This window comes from Bos mutus, chromosome 17, assembly GCF_027580195.1.
Source record: "Bos mutus isolate GX-2022 chromosome 17, NWIPB_WYAK_1.1, whole genome shotgun sequence".
In the NCBI taxonomy this organism is placed as follows: Eukaryota; Metazoa; Chordata; class Mammalia; order Artiodactyla; family Bovidae; genus Bos; species Bos mutus.
In genome coordinates, this window is record NC_091633.1 from 17,213,777 (window position 1) to 17,227,531 (window position 13,755).

Sequence of the window (13,755 nt, forward strand, 5' to 3'; positions counted from 1 at the left end):
TGAGAGCCCTCATACCGCCACTAGAAAGCCAAGAAACCAGAATTTGAGCCTGGATCACCCCCTGCTACTGAGGGGTCTCAGCTAAGGGGTGGAGACCCGTGGAGAGATGGAGAAAGCAAGGGTCAGCCTGGCATCATGCCTGGCACTAGAGGCACTCGGGGCCATTTAAGGGATAATGTCACATTGAAAATGAAGCTTCTCTAACTCCCTGGCTTACTCTCAGTTTGCCTGATGCCTGTAAGATCAGGTGGGGCTGTAGCTCAGGCTGGGGCCCTGTGGCCCTGCTGTCTTGAACCCATAAGGTCACTGGGTCAGTAAAACAGAAAGGTCAATCCTCTTTATTGTACATTTTCTGTTTTTCAGAAGCTGCCCAGGTAATTCCAAGGAGAATTGAAGCAAAGTTATTTATGTCAAGGAGCCAAGCACTTTGTGGTTTGCTGAGTGGGGAGGGAAGTCAGCATCTATTAATAGATTTCTGGGCTGGCATCCCTCACTGTGTCCTCTGGACCTGTCCTCTGTGAGGTCCCTCAGCCACCTACCTTATTTCCCGCCACATCCATAATGTGGGCAGCTTTCAGCACCAGCAGCCGGGCCTGCTCGATCTCCACGCGGGACAGGGCAATGTCTGCCAGGACCATGCCCTGCTCTACAAGGGGCTTCCCAAAGGCCACGCGGGACTTCACCTGTGGACACAGGAGACAGGAGGGGAGGCATGGACGGTGCCCTGCAGAGGAGAGGGTGGAAGCACAGGAGAGGGCAGCGAGGGAAGCTAGACACTTGGTAGCTGCACAAATTATCTGCACAACCCCTTTACGCCAGCCATTCTGCCCCATCTGGGCAGGCCTCGCCTCCAGGCAGGACAGAGCTTGATCTGAGTCACCTGTGGCCCAGGGCTACTCTGGTAACCAGGCAGTGACTGTGGGCGCCTCGCACAGGCCAGGAGGGCGCCCTCTGCTGACAGGAGGGCCTGCTTCACGTCCTGAGGAACTCTGAGGAGCAAGTCTGGGTGCCAGAGCCCTCTTGTGGGCAACTGTTACTGCAACAGAGATTGAGTAGAGTGTTCAAAAGCTACAGGCAATCAGAAAAAGTGATAAGGGGTCCTTCTTCCACCTTATTTTTAAAAATTAAAAACAATTACAACACACACGAATATCTCATGGCAGAAAAGAGTATACACTTTCAGACAAAATATAAACACCCAGCACCCCGTTATCTAGTAAATTATACTTACTATTTGGTGCATACCCTTCTAGACTTTTTGTATATGCATATACATATATCTGCTTTTTTTTTTTTAAGTCATTCTATTACTTTATAGCCTTTTTTTCCACTTAGCATATGGCAAACGTATCTCTAGTTAACAAATAGATTACTACAGCATCATTTTGGAATTTCACTGCACACCCATAGCAGGGTTATCTAACCAGACCCCAATAGCTAGCCTTATAGGTGTTTCCTAACATAATCATGGCTGTGGTGAACCTCCTAGTATCAAATTTTTTGTAGATTCCTGATTACTCCCTTTCGACCAAGTCCAATGAGTAGCACGGCTACGTCAGTACTATAGCATCTTCTAAGATCTCTGACACATTAGGTCAGATTGATCTGCAGGATGAGAATGGAGACTATATCTAAGTCCTTAGAGAGGAGCGTTTTCTTTTAAACTGGCTGGTTTCAACTAAAAAGGATTTGAATCACAACTTTGCTCAGTAATGCGATACCCTGAACTGTTGCTATTCTTCATTAAGACTATCTTGTGAGACATCTGTTCAGTCTGAAGTTTCACTCTGAAATCACTTCAGAGTGAAACTGATTTCACTGATTTGAACCACTGTTCACAGCAATAACACTCTTGTATGGGCTTGCAACCTTCAAGGGGTCACAGAAGAATAAAGTTTTGGACGTGCTGGGGGAGGAGGACGATGCAGGGCTGGATGCTGGAACCCCGCTCTCCCTGTTGGCTGATGTTTAAAGGTGAGCTGGTGGCAGGATGGTCATCAGTGGACCATGACCCTGTGGGCCTGGAGCCTTGCCCTCTGCTGCCACAGAGCCCACAGAGCCCAGACGCCTTCTGTCCCCTTGGCAGAGGGAGGCGCATTCTGCTCTGGATTTGAAACTTTAACAAAGTAAAAGAGGCAGAGCAAACACAAGGACACAGCTTCTTGTAAAGAACATCACCTTGCTTCTTCACCTGCTAAGTCTGCTCTCAGGAAACAGGATTAGAAGTCTGAGAGGAAGACAGATGGGTCGTTCTGGTCCAGAGACAGGCGCAAAAGGAAGTACTTACTCGGGCCTTCATGAGCGCCAGCACCCTCTCTGAGCAGCCAATCAGCCGCATGCAGTGATGGATCCTGCCAGAACCTAGTCGGCCTAGGAGGATCTCAAAGCCCCTGCCGGGGCCCAGGATGATGTTCTCTTTGGGCACGCGCACCTGCTCGAACAGGACTTCACCGTGGCCACCTGAGAAAACCCATAGAGTACCCCTGAGCAATCTGCTTTCCTGTTTTCTCCAGATGCATTTATCTCAATATCCCTGCCCTTTTGTAGACTTCTAACTAGAACATGATTGAAGGAGGATGGAAGGCAGGAACAAGACTATTGCAGATGGAAGGTAAATTGGTCATTTAAAATAAAGGAATAGTTTGGCATTCCTTTTATAAAACGTGACTCTAACTTAAACTGGAACTCCTAGTAGTCTATGACTCTCACAGTGTAGTGACCCTAAGGAAACTCTGAAGTCAAAATGTGGACAGCATCAGCAGAGAGAAAGGGCCCCTGTGAGAGGACCTCCAGGCCAGGAGATAGGCTGTCCACACTGTGGTCTATAAGAAAAGGTCTGGAGGGCATTTCCTGCCTCCTGTTCCATCCTCTGTGGCTTCCTTACCTCCTAGAGTCCTGCTTGTCTTCTATGATTAGAAGAGAAGAAAAAAAAAAACAAAAAACAGATGAATGCCTGTCTGAAGCTTGCCTGCATGGTTGATATTCATGGATAGAACTGAAATGCAGGAGCACGTGCCCTTCCAAATGTCCTCAGACTCTTACAGGTGTTACTTCTGCACTGGAGCAACTGCTGTCCAAAGCCTTCTCCCTAGATCCAGACCCACACAGAGAACAAACAGACACACAAACCTGGTGCGTCCTCCAGCCCATACACCCTCAGAGGCCGGATGATTTTTATCCCTGGGGTATCCATGGGAACCAAGAACATGGACTGCTGCTGGTGGCGTGGGGCATGTGGGTCTGTTTTTCCCATAAACACGCAGAGCTGGCAGCGAGGATCCAGGATGCCTGCCAGGAAAGGAGAGAGACAGACCCCCATCATCTGACACCACGGCCATCAGCTCCCCTTAAACACTCAGTCCTGGCCCAGAGAAGCTGAAGTCATCGAGCAGATGGGGCCCTTTAAGATGTCACGTGATCAGATGAGGACATGCAGCCTTTTGACCAGCAATAAGAGCAACTGGTTTCTGTCCCAGTGAGGAAGGAATCCAACATCCTAAGAACAGTTGTGTTTTTTTGTTTTTTTTTTTTTAAAGCACAACGTCAGATTGAAAATACAATTTGAAGACAAGAGGCTGAAAACTGCTACTTTATCAGTGGCAGCCTGTTCTGCTTTGTTCCCACGGGAGGTGGAAACATGCTGGCTTTGGGCACAGGCTTCAGATTCAGGCCAGCCTTGAACTCTGGGTGGTTCTCTACTTGCCAAGAGGGGGGCTAGTACCTTGGGCAGTGACTCAAGTCACTTCTCCATCCTGGTTTCCTTCTCTGTGAAGTGGGGATAATACCACAGACCTTCTGGGGAAGGGTGGAGACTCGGTGAGGGGAGGTCCCCACAGCATGTACCGAGGGCCCTGGAGAGTTAAAGCCTAGTGAACGACAGGATTATCACCAGCCCTTCTGCTGTAGCACAGCTGACCTCACAAGAGGGGGACACCATTGAGGAAGTGACCTCCGGCCTGTCTAAAGGGAGACACCCACAGCAGAATGAAGAGAGTGGGGAGTGGAGGAGAGATTCCTGGAACTGTCACATGTAGGGTCACCTGGGGTCCAGGTAGAACCTTTGGTTCTCTCAGGGTTTGCTGCCTCTTTTGGGAACAGAGACAGAATCTCCTTTGTGTTAACTGGAAATGAAGCTAGTTCCTCCCAGTTTCTCAGACAACAGCAGGGCAGAGAAGATGTGCTTATCAGGGAAGACCCACATAAATGTGATTGAAAAATGAATTTCAGGCCAAATACCTGTGATCCACCACTTGTGACCGTTGATGACATAGAAGCCATCTTCCTCTCGGATGGAAGACTCAATTTTGGTGGCATCTGAGGAGGCGACCTGAGTGAGAGCACATTCTGATTAGAGCTGGCAAGGGTCCCAAGGTCCCTGATGGCAGAGCCCAGTGGGGCTGGGTGAGGGTCTGGCCTGATGAGGAGCGCCTGTGGGTGACCCAAGGTAGGCACCTGGGGCTCAGTCATAGCGAAACAGGAGCGAGCCTTTCCCTCCAGCAATGGAATCAACCAGCGGGCCTTCTGCTCCTCGGTGCCGTATCGAACCAGAAGCTCCATGTTCCCCGTGTCTGGAGCAGAACAGTTAAAGATCTGGAAAGGAGAAAAAGCACAAAGGCCTTATCATATTCAAAACTTCAGATTCCCCAGAAACATGGATCGGGGCTCCTTCCAAGATACACGCCCTCTGACACCCTTATCAAAGTCCTTCCTCTCCCCAAAGATGTAGAGACCCAGGACATTGTGAGTACAGCAGCTCAGAGTACCTAAGCTCAACCACAGAGCTTGTTGGGAGAGAAGGAATAGAGTAGAGCTGGGGAACTGAGGCTCCACGGAAGCCAGCCAGGCTGTACTCACTCGAGAAGATGCCCACCCCCTGCTCCTTTCCTGCTCTGGCTCCAGCTACCTGCCTGCAGTATCTTCAACTCATAAGAAGTCTGAGTTTGCGTCAGAGCTCCTGAGTCCAGTGCCACTGCTGGGAACCCCGTCAGCCCAGGAGGATGGCTGAACTCTCTGGAGGACAAGGATTTCCTCCCGTGCTGAGGAAGATGGTAAAGAAGGTACCTCAGGAGCATACAGAGACGTGCCCATGACCTCACACAAATGTGCGTACTCCACGTTGGTCAGCCCAGCTCCGTATTTCTTCTCAGGATCAGTCTCCAGGGGTAGGAAAAGGTTCCAAAGTCCTTCGGCCTTGGCTTTCTCCTGTCACAGCAAAAAAAAAAAAAAATCAGGGATCCACATAGGGTGGTTGTCATACTATCTTGGCCCATGGAAAATAATGAGTAAGTCCAAACTACCAGGCTGGATACAACTCCACAGATATGTGGGAGGAGAATAGGAAGAGTCTGGGGACAGCCCATTCCTAACAGGGACAGTGGCAATCAGTTCACTTCGTCTGTACCCCAGATGCCCCACCTACCCGACCCCCTCACTGTTAGCATCATTACTGTCATCACGATGCAGCATAAAACTCGCTCCATAACACAGAGAATGAAGGGTCGTTCAGTGAGCCTGCAGGGAACCGGCCAGGACATCTGGCAGCAGCCTCAGCTACTCTGATGAGGTGCCCAAGGAGATCCCCTGATCGAGCTTTCTTCACGAGGCACAACTTTGTTCCTGGGGAAGTAAACCTGGGTTTCTGAATGTAGCTCCTGACAGGGAAACCAGGAAGTCTAGCCTGGGGGTCAGGAACCCAGGCCCTGAATCAGACTTCCTGCTTCAGGCCCTGCCCCACCACACCTGCTGGGAGACCTTAGGCAAGATGGTGTGCTCCCTGTGCCAGTTTCCTCATCTGTTGTATTGGGACGGTCACCACTCACCCTACCAGTCACAGCTACTGAGCAAGAGTAGGAATGGAGGTGACTGACTGACTGGAAAAAGCGTTTCCAAGTGGGAAAGTTATCAGGAGCTCAGATTAGAGAAGGAGGCTCAGAAATGGACAGGAACCAAGGGAGCGTAAAGAATGGCAGCAGGACAGACGTTCTGTAGTCCAGCTGTACAGTGAGTGAGTGCCAGCTATTTTCCCTCTCGAAAACATTTCACTCTTTCAGTTCCAGGTAGTGACAGAATATAGTGTGCCAGAAGCTGGAGCTGCACTAAATATTAGTGATGATGGAAATTCTTCCCACCGGGAGACCACCACCTGGCTGAGCTTCCTATCACACTGGGACTGCTCTCTAGGACACATACAACCAGAATCAGCACATATACTTGTTTCATGGCTGTGTTAAGCTAATTAGCTGAGACTGCAGTGACCAAGGAGAAGAAGGACAGATTAATTGGAACAAATGAAGCAGGAAAGGAAGGGAGAATAGGAAGGGAAGCAAGGGAGTTCTGAGAAGAGGAAGAATAAGGAAATGAATCATCTTGTGGGAGGGAAAAACACATAGATTTGAGCCCAGAAGATCTGGATTGAGTCCAGGTGCTATTATTTCTAGCTGTGTCCCTGGCAAACTTGATTCCTTATCTTTAAATTGAGGTTCATGATGCTTACCTCACAGGATTTGTGAGATGCAGTGTAAATGCCAAACATTCTTATTTATTGGTAGTCACGACACTGAATAAAACTCATGAGCCATAATTTCACCACTTTCCCCTAAAATCTTAGTTGTCATGATTCCCATTCAGGTATGACCACATGCAGAATGTTCTCTAAAGCAGATTTTTCATATGCATTCATTTTCGAGTCTAAAAGTGTTCACAGCATGAGTGTCTGCTTTTCCAACACTTCCGTGCATGAGACGGGTACATCTAATGGGTGAGGATTAAGTGTGCAGGTCAGCACGTGGGGGATAGGACATTTCACAAGGTAACAATGGGAGCATAGAATGGCAAGCAGCTTTCTGATATACATTTGGCAGTATTTGTCAAAACTTAAAATGGTCTCATTCAGGAATTCCCCGGCAGTCCAGTGGGTAGGATTCACTCACACTTCAGGGGCCCAGGTTCGATCCCTATTCAGGGAACTAAGATTCCAAAAGTCACGTGGTGCAGTTCAACAAAACCAACCATCCAAACCCAAAGCAAACAACAACTAAAAATGTTAGCCTTGGACCAGAATTTTTACTTCAAAGAATTCATGCAGGGACTTCCCTGGTACCAGAGGCTAAGAATCTGCCTTCCAATGTAGGGGACACAGGTTCAATCCCTGGTGGGGGAACTAAGATCCCATGTGTTGTGCGGCAACAAAGCTGGCAGGCTGCAACTAGAGAAGCCTGAGCACTCTAAGGTCCGTGTACTCTAGAGACCGTGGGCCACAACTACTGAGACTACGCGCTGCAACAAGAGGGAAAAAACGTCTATGTGCACCACAGCTGGAGAAAGTCTGTGCACCATAAAGAAGACCCAGAGCAACAAATACTCTTTTCTTAAACTGACACTGTAGAAACAGTAAGTGAACACAGAAGTATGTAACAGCATTCGATACCCTTTGCTTGCACAGGATCCAAGCCCCTTCTTATTCTGGAGTGCTCTCTCACTGTAGACATTTCAGTGGCATGAAGATGTGAGCATGGGACCTACATGTGACTGGCTGAAAATTCCCACCTCAATCTTGGAGTCCTGAGAAAGCATCCGGACACTGCCCTAGTGACAGTCATGGCCAGGCTCCCCACAGCCGGCCTTCCCTTGGCTTCTACTGTCTCCTTCAGCTGGCTCTTCAGCCTCTCTGTCCATGTTAGCAACCAGCTGCTCACTCTGCTGCTTCAGTGACCTGGAGTGACCTAGACCGAAATCCCCACAGTGTCACTCAGGCAGGGGCAGGGTAGATAAATTACGGTGCATCCCCGATGTGGTCCCAGTGCCTGGGTTCATCTCCAAGCACTGACATGGGATACATCATTAAATAACATAAAACAACTGGAAGTTTCAAGTGCATAACACATTTTCATTACAACAGGAATGATAATAATATGTATTATTATGTACCAGAAGAAAGGAGCCGGGAGCCTATAAATCAAATTGTTGACAGTCATTATCTCAGAGGCCCAAGAATTTTAGAGAATTCTTTCCAGGTCATGAACTCTTTCTACTCTTGCCATGTTTGAACTCTGGTTACCTTGCAATAGGTTTATAACTATGAACAAAATTCAATGCCGTTTCTTTTTAATGTAGGTGATGGTTGCATCATAGGCAGAATATGTGCTCCTGAAGACCTCAGATAACTTAAGAACTAACACAAGCCAAGACCAATCCTGAAAAAGAACAGCAGGTATTTCCATTATACACTAAACTGATGTCACTGTATGTCAGGAGCATAAACGTAGTTTACAGTTGATGTGACGCTTTAGGTTTGATGTTATGGGTTCTTTAAAGAGAGCGTCATTTAATTGATGCAATTTATGTCAGTCTCAAATTTACATGATTCAGACATGCATAAAATGAGTCCACGCTCCTCAGGATTATAAGCCACAGATTCGGCATTCCTCTGCCTGGGCTGAGTATCAGGCCGGGACGTGGTCACACAGAAAGAGCAATGAAGTGAAACTGAGCTGGCTCTTTCTAGTGGTGGTGGCAGCAGAGACCATTGAACTCAACTCTTCCATCTCTTAACTGCCCGAGAAGGAACAGATATGGCCAGTGGACGATCTGAGGTTGGGCTGTGCTAATGAAAGGCTGCTTTACCTTGAGATCTTCGACCAGCGGGGAGGGGGTCCACCTCTCAGCTGAGACCTGGTGACGCTGTAGCTCCGGCTCAGCGGGGTACACATGTCGTTCCATAAACTCCTTCAGCCGCTGATATAGCTCCCTGACTCGGGGGGGAAGGCCTTCTGGAGAGAAGATCAGAGCTCCCTTTGAGGCATGAGCTGGAGAAGAGTCTGTGGAGGTGACATAGCTCCTCATGCCTGGGGTGCTCAGCAGGGACTGTGGCCTGGACCATGAGTGGTGGGACCCCATTAATGGTTTGGTGGCCAGCATCTCCTTGAAAACCTGGAACCCCTCTTTGATTGGAAAATCCCATGCCAGGTTACACATAAATTCAGTCAGCTTTCCAGTTTGTTTCACAGTCGCCGAGCTTGCTTGCCCTAAGCAGAAGCAAAGAAAACCAGTGAGGACCACCCCCCAAACAACCCTTAAGAGTAGTAATGTTGACAGTATTGTTGTTCCATTAGTGGCTACTACCACTGCTGAGCGCTTGACATGTACCAGACTTGGTGCTAAGTGCCTGACATGCGTTATTATAGCTCACTGAATTCCTGGAGCTACACACGAGTGTTTCAATCCCCAATTTACAGACAAGGATCCGGGTCATATGGAGGAGATGGGTCCAAGCTTACATTCCATGGGCTGGGAGCCAGAAGTTGGACTCAGTTGGCCTGCTTCCTGCTCTTTATCTCTTCTTTTCCTAAATAAACTAATCAGGAATTCCCCAAAGCACTTCTGCTGTCATATTGGGCTATAGGGAGCCCTGCCATGATGTTGCTAACAGTGTCACAGGGGATTGGATTAATGGCTAGTTTCTGGGCACCATTTTGTCTAGATCAACACATTTGTCATCATCACATAACTCACTCTAGACATGATCTGTTTTCTTTTTTTTTTTAATCTTTAAAAAATATATATTTATTTATTTGGCTGTCCCAGGTCTTAGTTGTAGCATGGAGGATTTTCCATCTTTGGTGTGGCAAGGTGGATCTTTTACCATGGAATGTGGGATTTGCAGTTGTTGCATGTGAACTCTCAGTTGCCATACACGGGATCTGGTTTCCTAACCAGTGATGGAACAAGGACCCCCTTCACTGGGAGAGTGGGGTCTTGGACACTGGACCACCAGGGAATTCCCATGCTCTGTTTTCTTTATTTAACACATGCATCAAGCCTTTTTAAAATGATTTTTGAAAAAAATCTAAGGTATAGTGGACATACATCGTCTTTGTAAAGTATACAATTCTGTGAGTTTAGTCAGGCAGCCACCACTGCCCTCAAGAAATGGTATATTTATTTCTATCATCCCCAAAGTTACATGGTGTCCCTTTGTAATCAAATCTTTCTCCTTTCCTCCGGGGGACAACACAGATCTATTCCTGTAGTTTATCTTTTCTTGAATGCCACATAAATACATACTTTCTACTCTAGAGTTGCCTGGTTCATAGTCAAGCTGTTCAGTTGATTTAACCTCTAAGCTGCCACTGATGCATCAGTACTATTAGTGTACTGACACCTATATTCCCTGTGAAGGCCATATGAAGTCCATATTATAACGTGCCAAACACAGCACTGGCACAGAAGGCTTCTCAATGAATTGTGGCTGTTATTACTGTGACTGTCATTGTTGTCGAATGACAATTACTATCACTATTAATAAACAACATATCAGGTCCATGGCTCTAAGCCAAGCCCTCACCCCTCATCTAGAGAAAAATGTTCCCCAGAAGCTTGAAGTCAAGGATAGAGAGACTGGTCTCCTTCTCTGGAGTGAACTGCATACTCAGAGTACTCAGTCACCTGTCCTTTGGAGAATCCAGCAGGGCTGGTTTTTTTTTTTTTTTATTGTAACGAGTAATCTTTTAAGAACCACTTTACTTATTTAATTTGTTTGTTTATGGCTGTGCTGGGTCTTCGTTGCTCTATGTGGGCTTTCTCTACTTGTGGCAAGCAGGGACTGCTCTTTGTTGCAGTGCTGGGGCTTCTCATTGCAGTGGCTACTCATTGCAGACCTTGGGCTCCAGGCACTCGGGCTTAGTAGCTGAGGTTCTTGGGCTCTAGAGCACAGGCTCAGTAGCTGTGGCACATGCGCTCAGTTGCTCCGAGGCACATAGGATCTTCCTGGACAGGGATCAAACCTGTGGCCCCTGCATTTGCAGGTGGATTCTTAACCACTGGACCACCAGGGAAGTCCCTATGAAAGGTTTTAACTCAAAGTAAAATCAAGCCTTTAGAACTAGAGTTCAATTTTGGGAATTACAAGAAGTCCATAGTAGTAAATGAAACCATAAGGTAATAATCAAGACAAATCATAAGACAACTGACTTGGTCCCTTTAAAAATTCATTAAAAAAAAAAAGAGGGGGTACTGTTCTAGGTTCCTTGATCAGATCCTGACTTAAAAAAACAAACCAAAAACAAACCCACCTCACTTATAAAAGATATAAGGAGGGAAATGAGGAAATCTGAATATGGACTGGGTCTTAGATATTGGGGAAAACGATGAGTTTTCTTGGGTGTGAAATGGTACTGTGAAATGTTCTTATTATTAGGAAGGCATAATGAAGCACTTAAAAGTCAAGTGTCAGGGTCTGTACCACTTTGTTAATCATGCAAATAGACAGATGCAGAAAGAGAAAGATAAACAGACATGGCAAAAGTTAATCATTGTTAAAATCAGTCATGGGCATACAGTTATTCGCAGCACTATTGAATGTTTCTTAAGTTTGAAAATTATCCTAAGAAATCAAATACTAAAGAAACCAGGAGCTGAACCTTTGTGGAAAGGGCCCCTCAGGTTAATATCCTACGTGGATTTAGGATGTCCCCCCGCCCCCCATGCACACACCACCCCAGCGCTGTGCGCACTCCCTTCTTGTGGGAAGCAGGTGCAGCTGTCCCTGTGTCTCTGCTGTTGGCCACTGGTCCTGAGCAAGCCTGCCAAGCACTAATGCCCTTCCTCCCCAAAGCAGCCTGCCCTCTGGGATGAGAAAAGGGAATTATGCTCTCTGCAGGTCCTTGGTGGAAAGGTTCTTTGTGATAACTAGATTGGACCTAAAGCATCTTTGTCAAAAGTCTCCTTGATTAGATCATTTCGTGTGCCTAAAAAAATTTAAATGTGTTCTCTTGAACAAATGATACATTCACATGCCTTGAAATTACAGTGACAAAAGGGGGTGCGGGAAAGGCTGTCCCACCCCTTTGCTCAGCCACTCAGCTCATTTCCCTAAAGGCAACCAACATGACCAGTCTTAGGTGTCCTTTCAGAGATTTTTTTCACTTCAGCAAACAAACATTTATATTTATTCAAATTTTAAGTATACTCATTTTACACAGATGGCAGATTAGCTATATATAGCCAATGCCCTGCCCAGCAGCTGGGCTCCTGACGTAACTCTAGAAATTGCAGGATTCTTGAAAAGGAAGATCTCATGCCCCTTTAGCTGGATCAGTGAATGTGAAATCTGAGGAAGCTGCTTTATGCTGTCAGGCTGAAAACACAGCCTGGGAGGCTGGTCCTGAGTCACAAAAAATGACACCATATTTCTACTTTGTCTCTGTCACACTAATAGGTCACTGTAAAAAGCACTTTAAAACTAAAAGGCAAAGGATCCACTCAGCACGTGGGAGAGTCCTCCTTAAACTGTTCTCTTTCCATTGCAGGATGTGATGTCACACTGCCCATTGCTTCATGTGACAGGCTTTATCTGCATTCACAGCACTGGGACAGCTGCCATCTCCTGTGCTTTTCACACCAGTGCTGTGAGAGGGGCAGGGCAGGGCTTTTTTACATAACCTCTACTCTTGAGAAAACTATGACAAAATAATGGGGCTTGCCCAAGGTCACCCCACAAATCAGCATCTGACTTCTTGTCCAGGGCTCTTTCCATCCTGAAATAATGGATCAATATAGGCAACATCTGTTGTCTTTGCCTACTGGCCATTTTACTAGTAACTAGGGCTCCTAGACAGAGGATGAGATGGCTGGATGGCATCACCGACTCGATGGACATGAGTCTGGGTGAACTCCAGGAGGTGGTGATGGACAGGGAGGCCTGGCATGCTGCGATTCATGGGGTCGCAAAGAGTCGGACACGACTGAACGACTGAACTGAACTGAGGGCTCCTAGATAAAATACAGGATACTCAGTTAAATTTGAATTTCAGATAAATAATAATAAAAGTTTTACTTTGAGACCACCAAACAGAGGCAACACTGACAGAGTTTGTAACTCTGGTCAACAGGTTAAAATATGGGAGGATGACATGGGTCTGGATGTACTTGGAAGGTGTGGAGAACCCCCTCGACTGGGGCTGGAAGTTGGCAAGCCTGCTTTGTGGTAGCAAAGTGTCTCAAATTTTGAGTTTTGAGGATTCAGATCATGTGTCTATGGAGTGAAAGGATTTTAGGTAAGTTGGTAGAAGTATGTCAGGAAGTTGATGTACACTGAACACATACAGCAGCCCTTAATATGATCCTACAGAAAACAAAGGTGTTTTGGTTAAAAGCAGAGAAAGAAGAAAATACAGCTTAGCTGACAGATTCTTTTTGACCACAGCTAGGAATGCATGGGCTTCCCAGGTCATTCAGTGGTAAAGAATCCTGAATGCAGAAGACACAGGGGACACAGATTCAATCCCTGGGGTTAGGAAGATCCCCTGGAGAAGGAAATGGCAACCCACTCCAGTACTCTTGCCTGAAGAATCCCATGGACAGAGAAGCCTGGCGGGCTACAGTCCATGTGGTTGCAAGGAGTCAGACACGACTGAGCAGTTAACCATAGCCACAGGAATGCAAACTGCTCAAGAGTTAGAAAATCTTGAACTCTGCAGGGCAGAAGTACAATTTTTTGGCTCATGATAAAGATTCAACATGCAAAAGTATAGGGACAATTGTGATGCTGATTATAAACTATGTGTATTAATGGGGATTTCCTTGCAGTTCAGTGGTTAGGACTCCAGGCTTCCACTGCAGGGGATATGGGTTCAATCCCTGGTCAGCGAACTAAGATTCTCTATGCTACTCGATGCAGCCAAAAACAAACAAACCTACAAATCGTGTCCATTTGTCAAACTTCATAAAATGCTACACTTCAATAAATCTGATTTTTTA

General features: G+C 46.7%; 1 protein-coding gene across 10 annotated transcripts in view; it reads right to left on the reverse strand.

Annotated features, from left to right (window-relative positions):
* Window positions 1–13,755, reverse strand: part of LOC102279848 (acyl-CoA dehydrogenase family member 10) — a 46,979-nt gene that overhangs the window by 5,867 nt on the left and 27,357 nt on the right. For 7 of the 10 annotated variants that reach the window (XM_070386157.1, XM_070386154.1, XM_070386151.1 and 4 more), the window contains 7 exons: window positions 8,623–9,023; window positions 5,062–5,202; window positions 4,453–4,590; window positions 4,237–4,327; window positions 3,130–3,288; window positions 2,288–2,460; window positions 540–683 (listed from right to left, as the gene is read on the reverse strand). In XM_070386157.1, the coding sequence (XP_070242258.1) occupies window positions 540–683; window positions 2,288–2,460; window positions 3,130–3,288; window positions 4,237–4,327; window positions 4,453–4,590; window positions 5,062–5,202; window positions 8,623–9,023 (1,247 nt within the window). Of the gene's footprint in view, window positions 1–539; window positions 2,461–3,129; window positions 3,289–4,236; window positions 4,328–4,452; window positions 4,591–5,061; window positions 5,203–8,622; window positions 9,024–13,755 lie in introns of those variants that run through there. The other 3 variants (XM_070386156.1, XR_011467449.1, XM_070386155.1) reach the window with 3 other exon arrangements.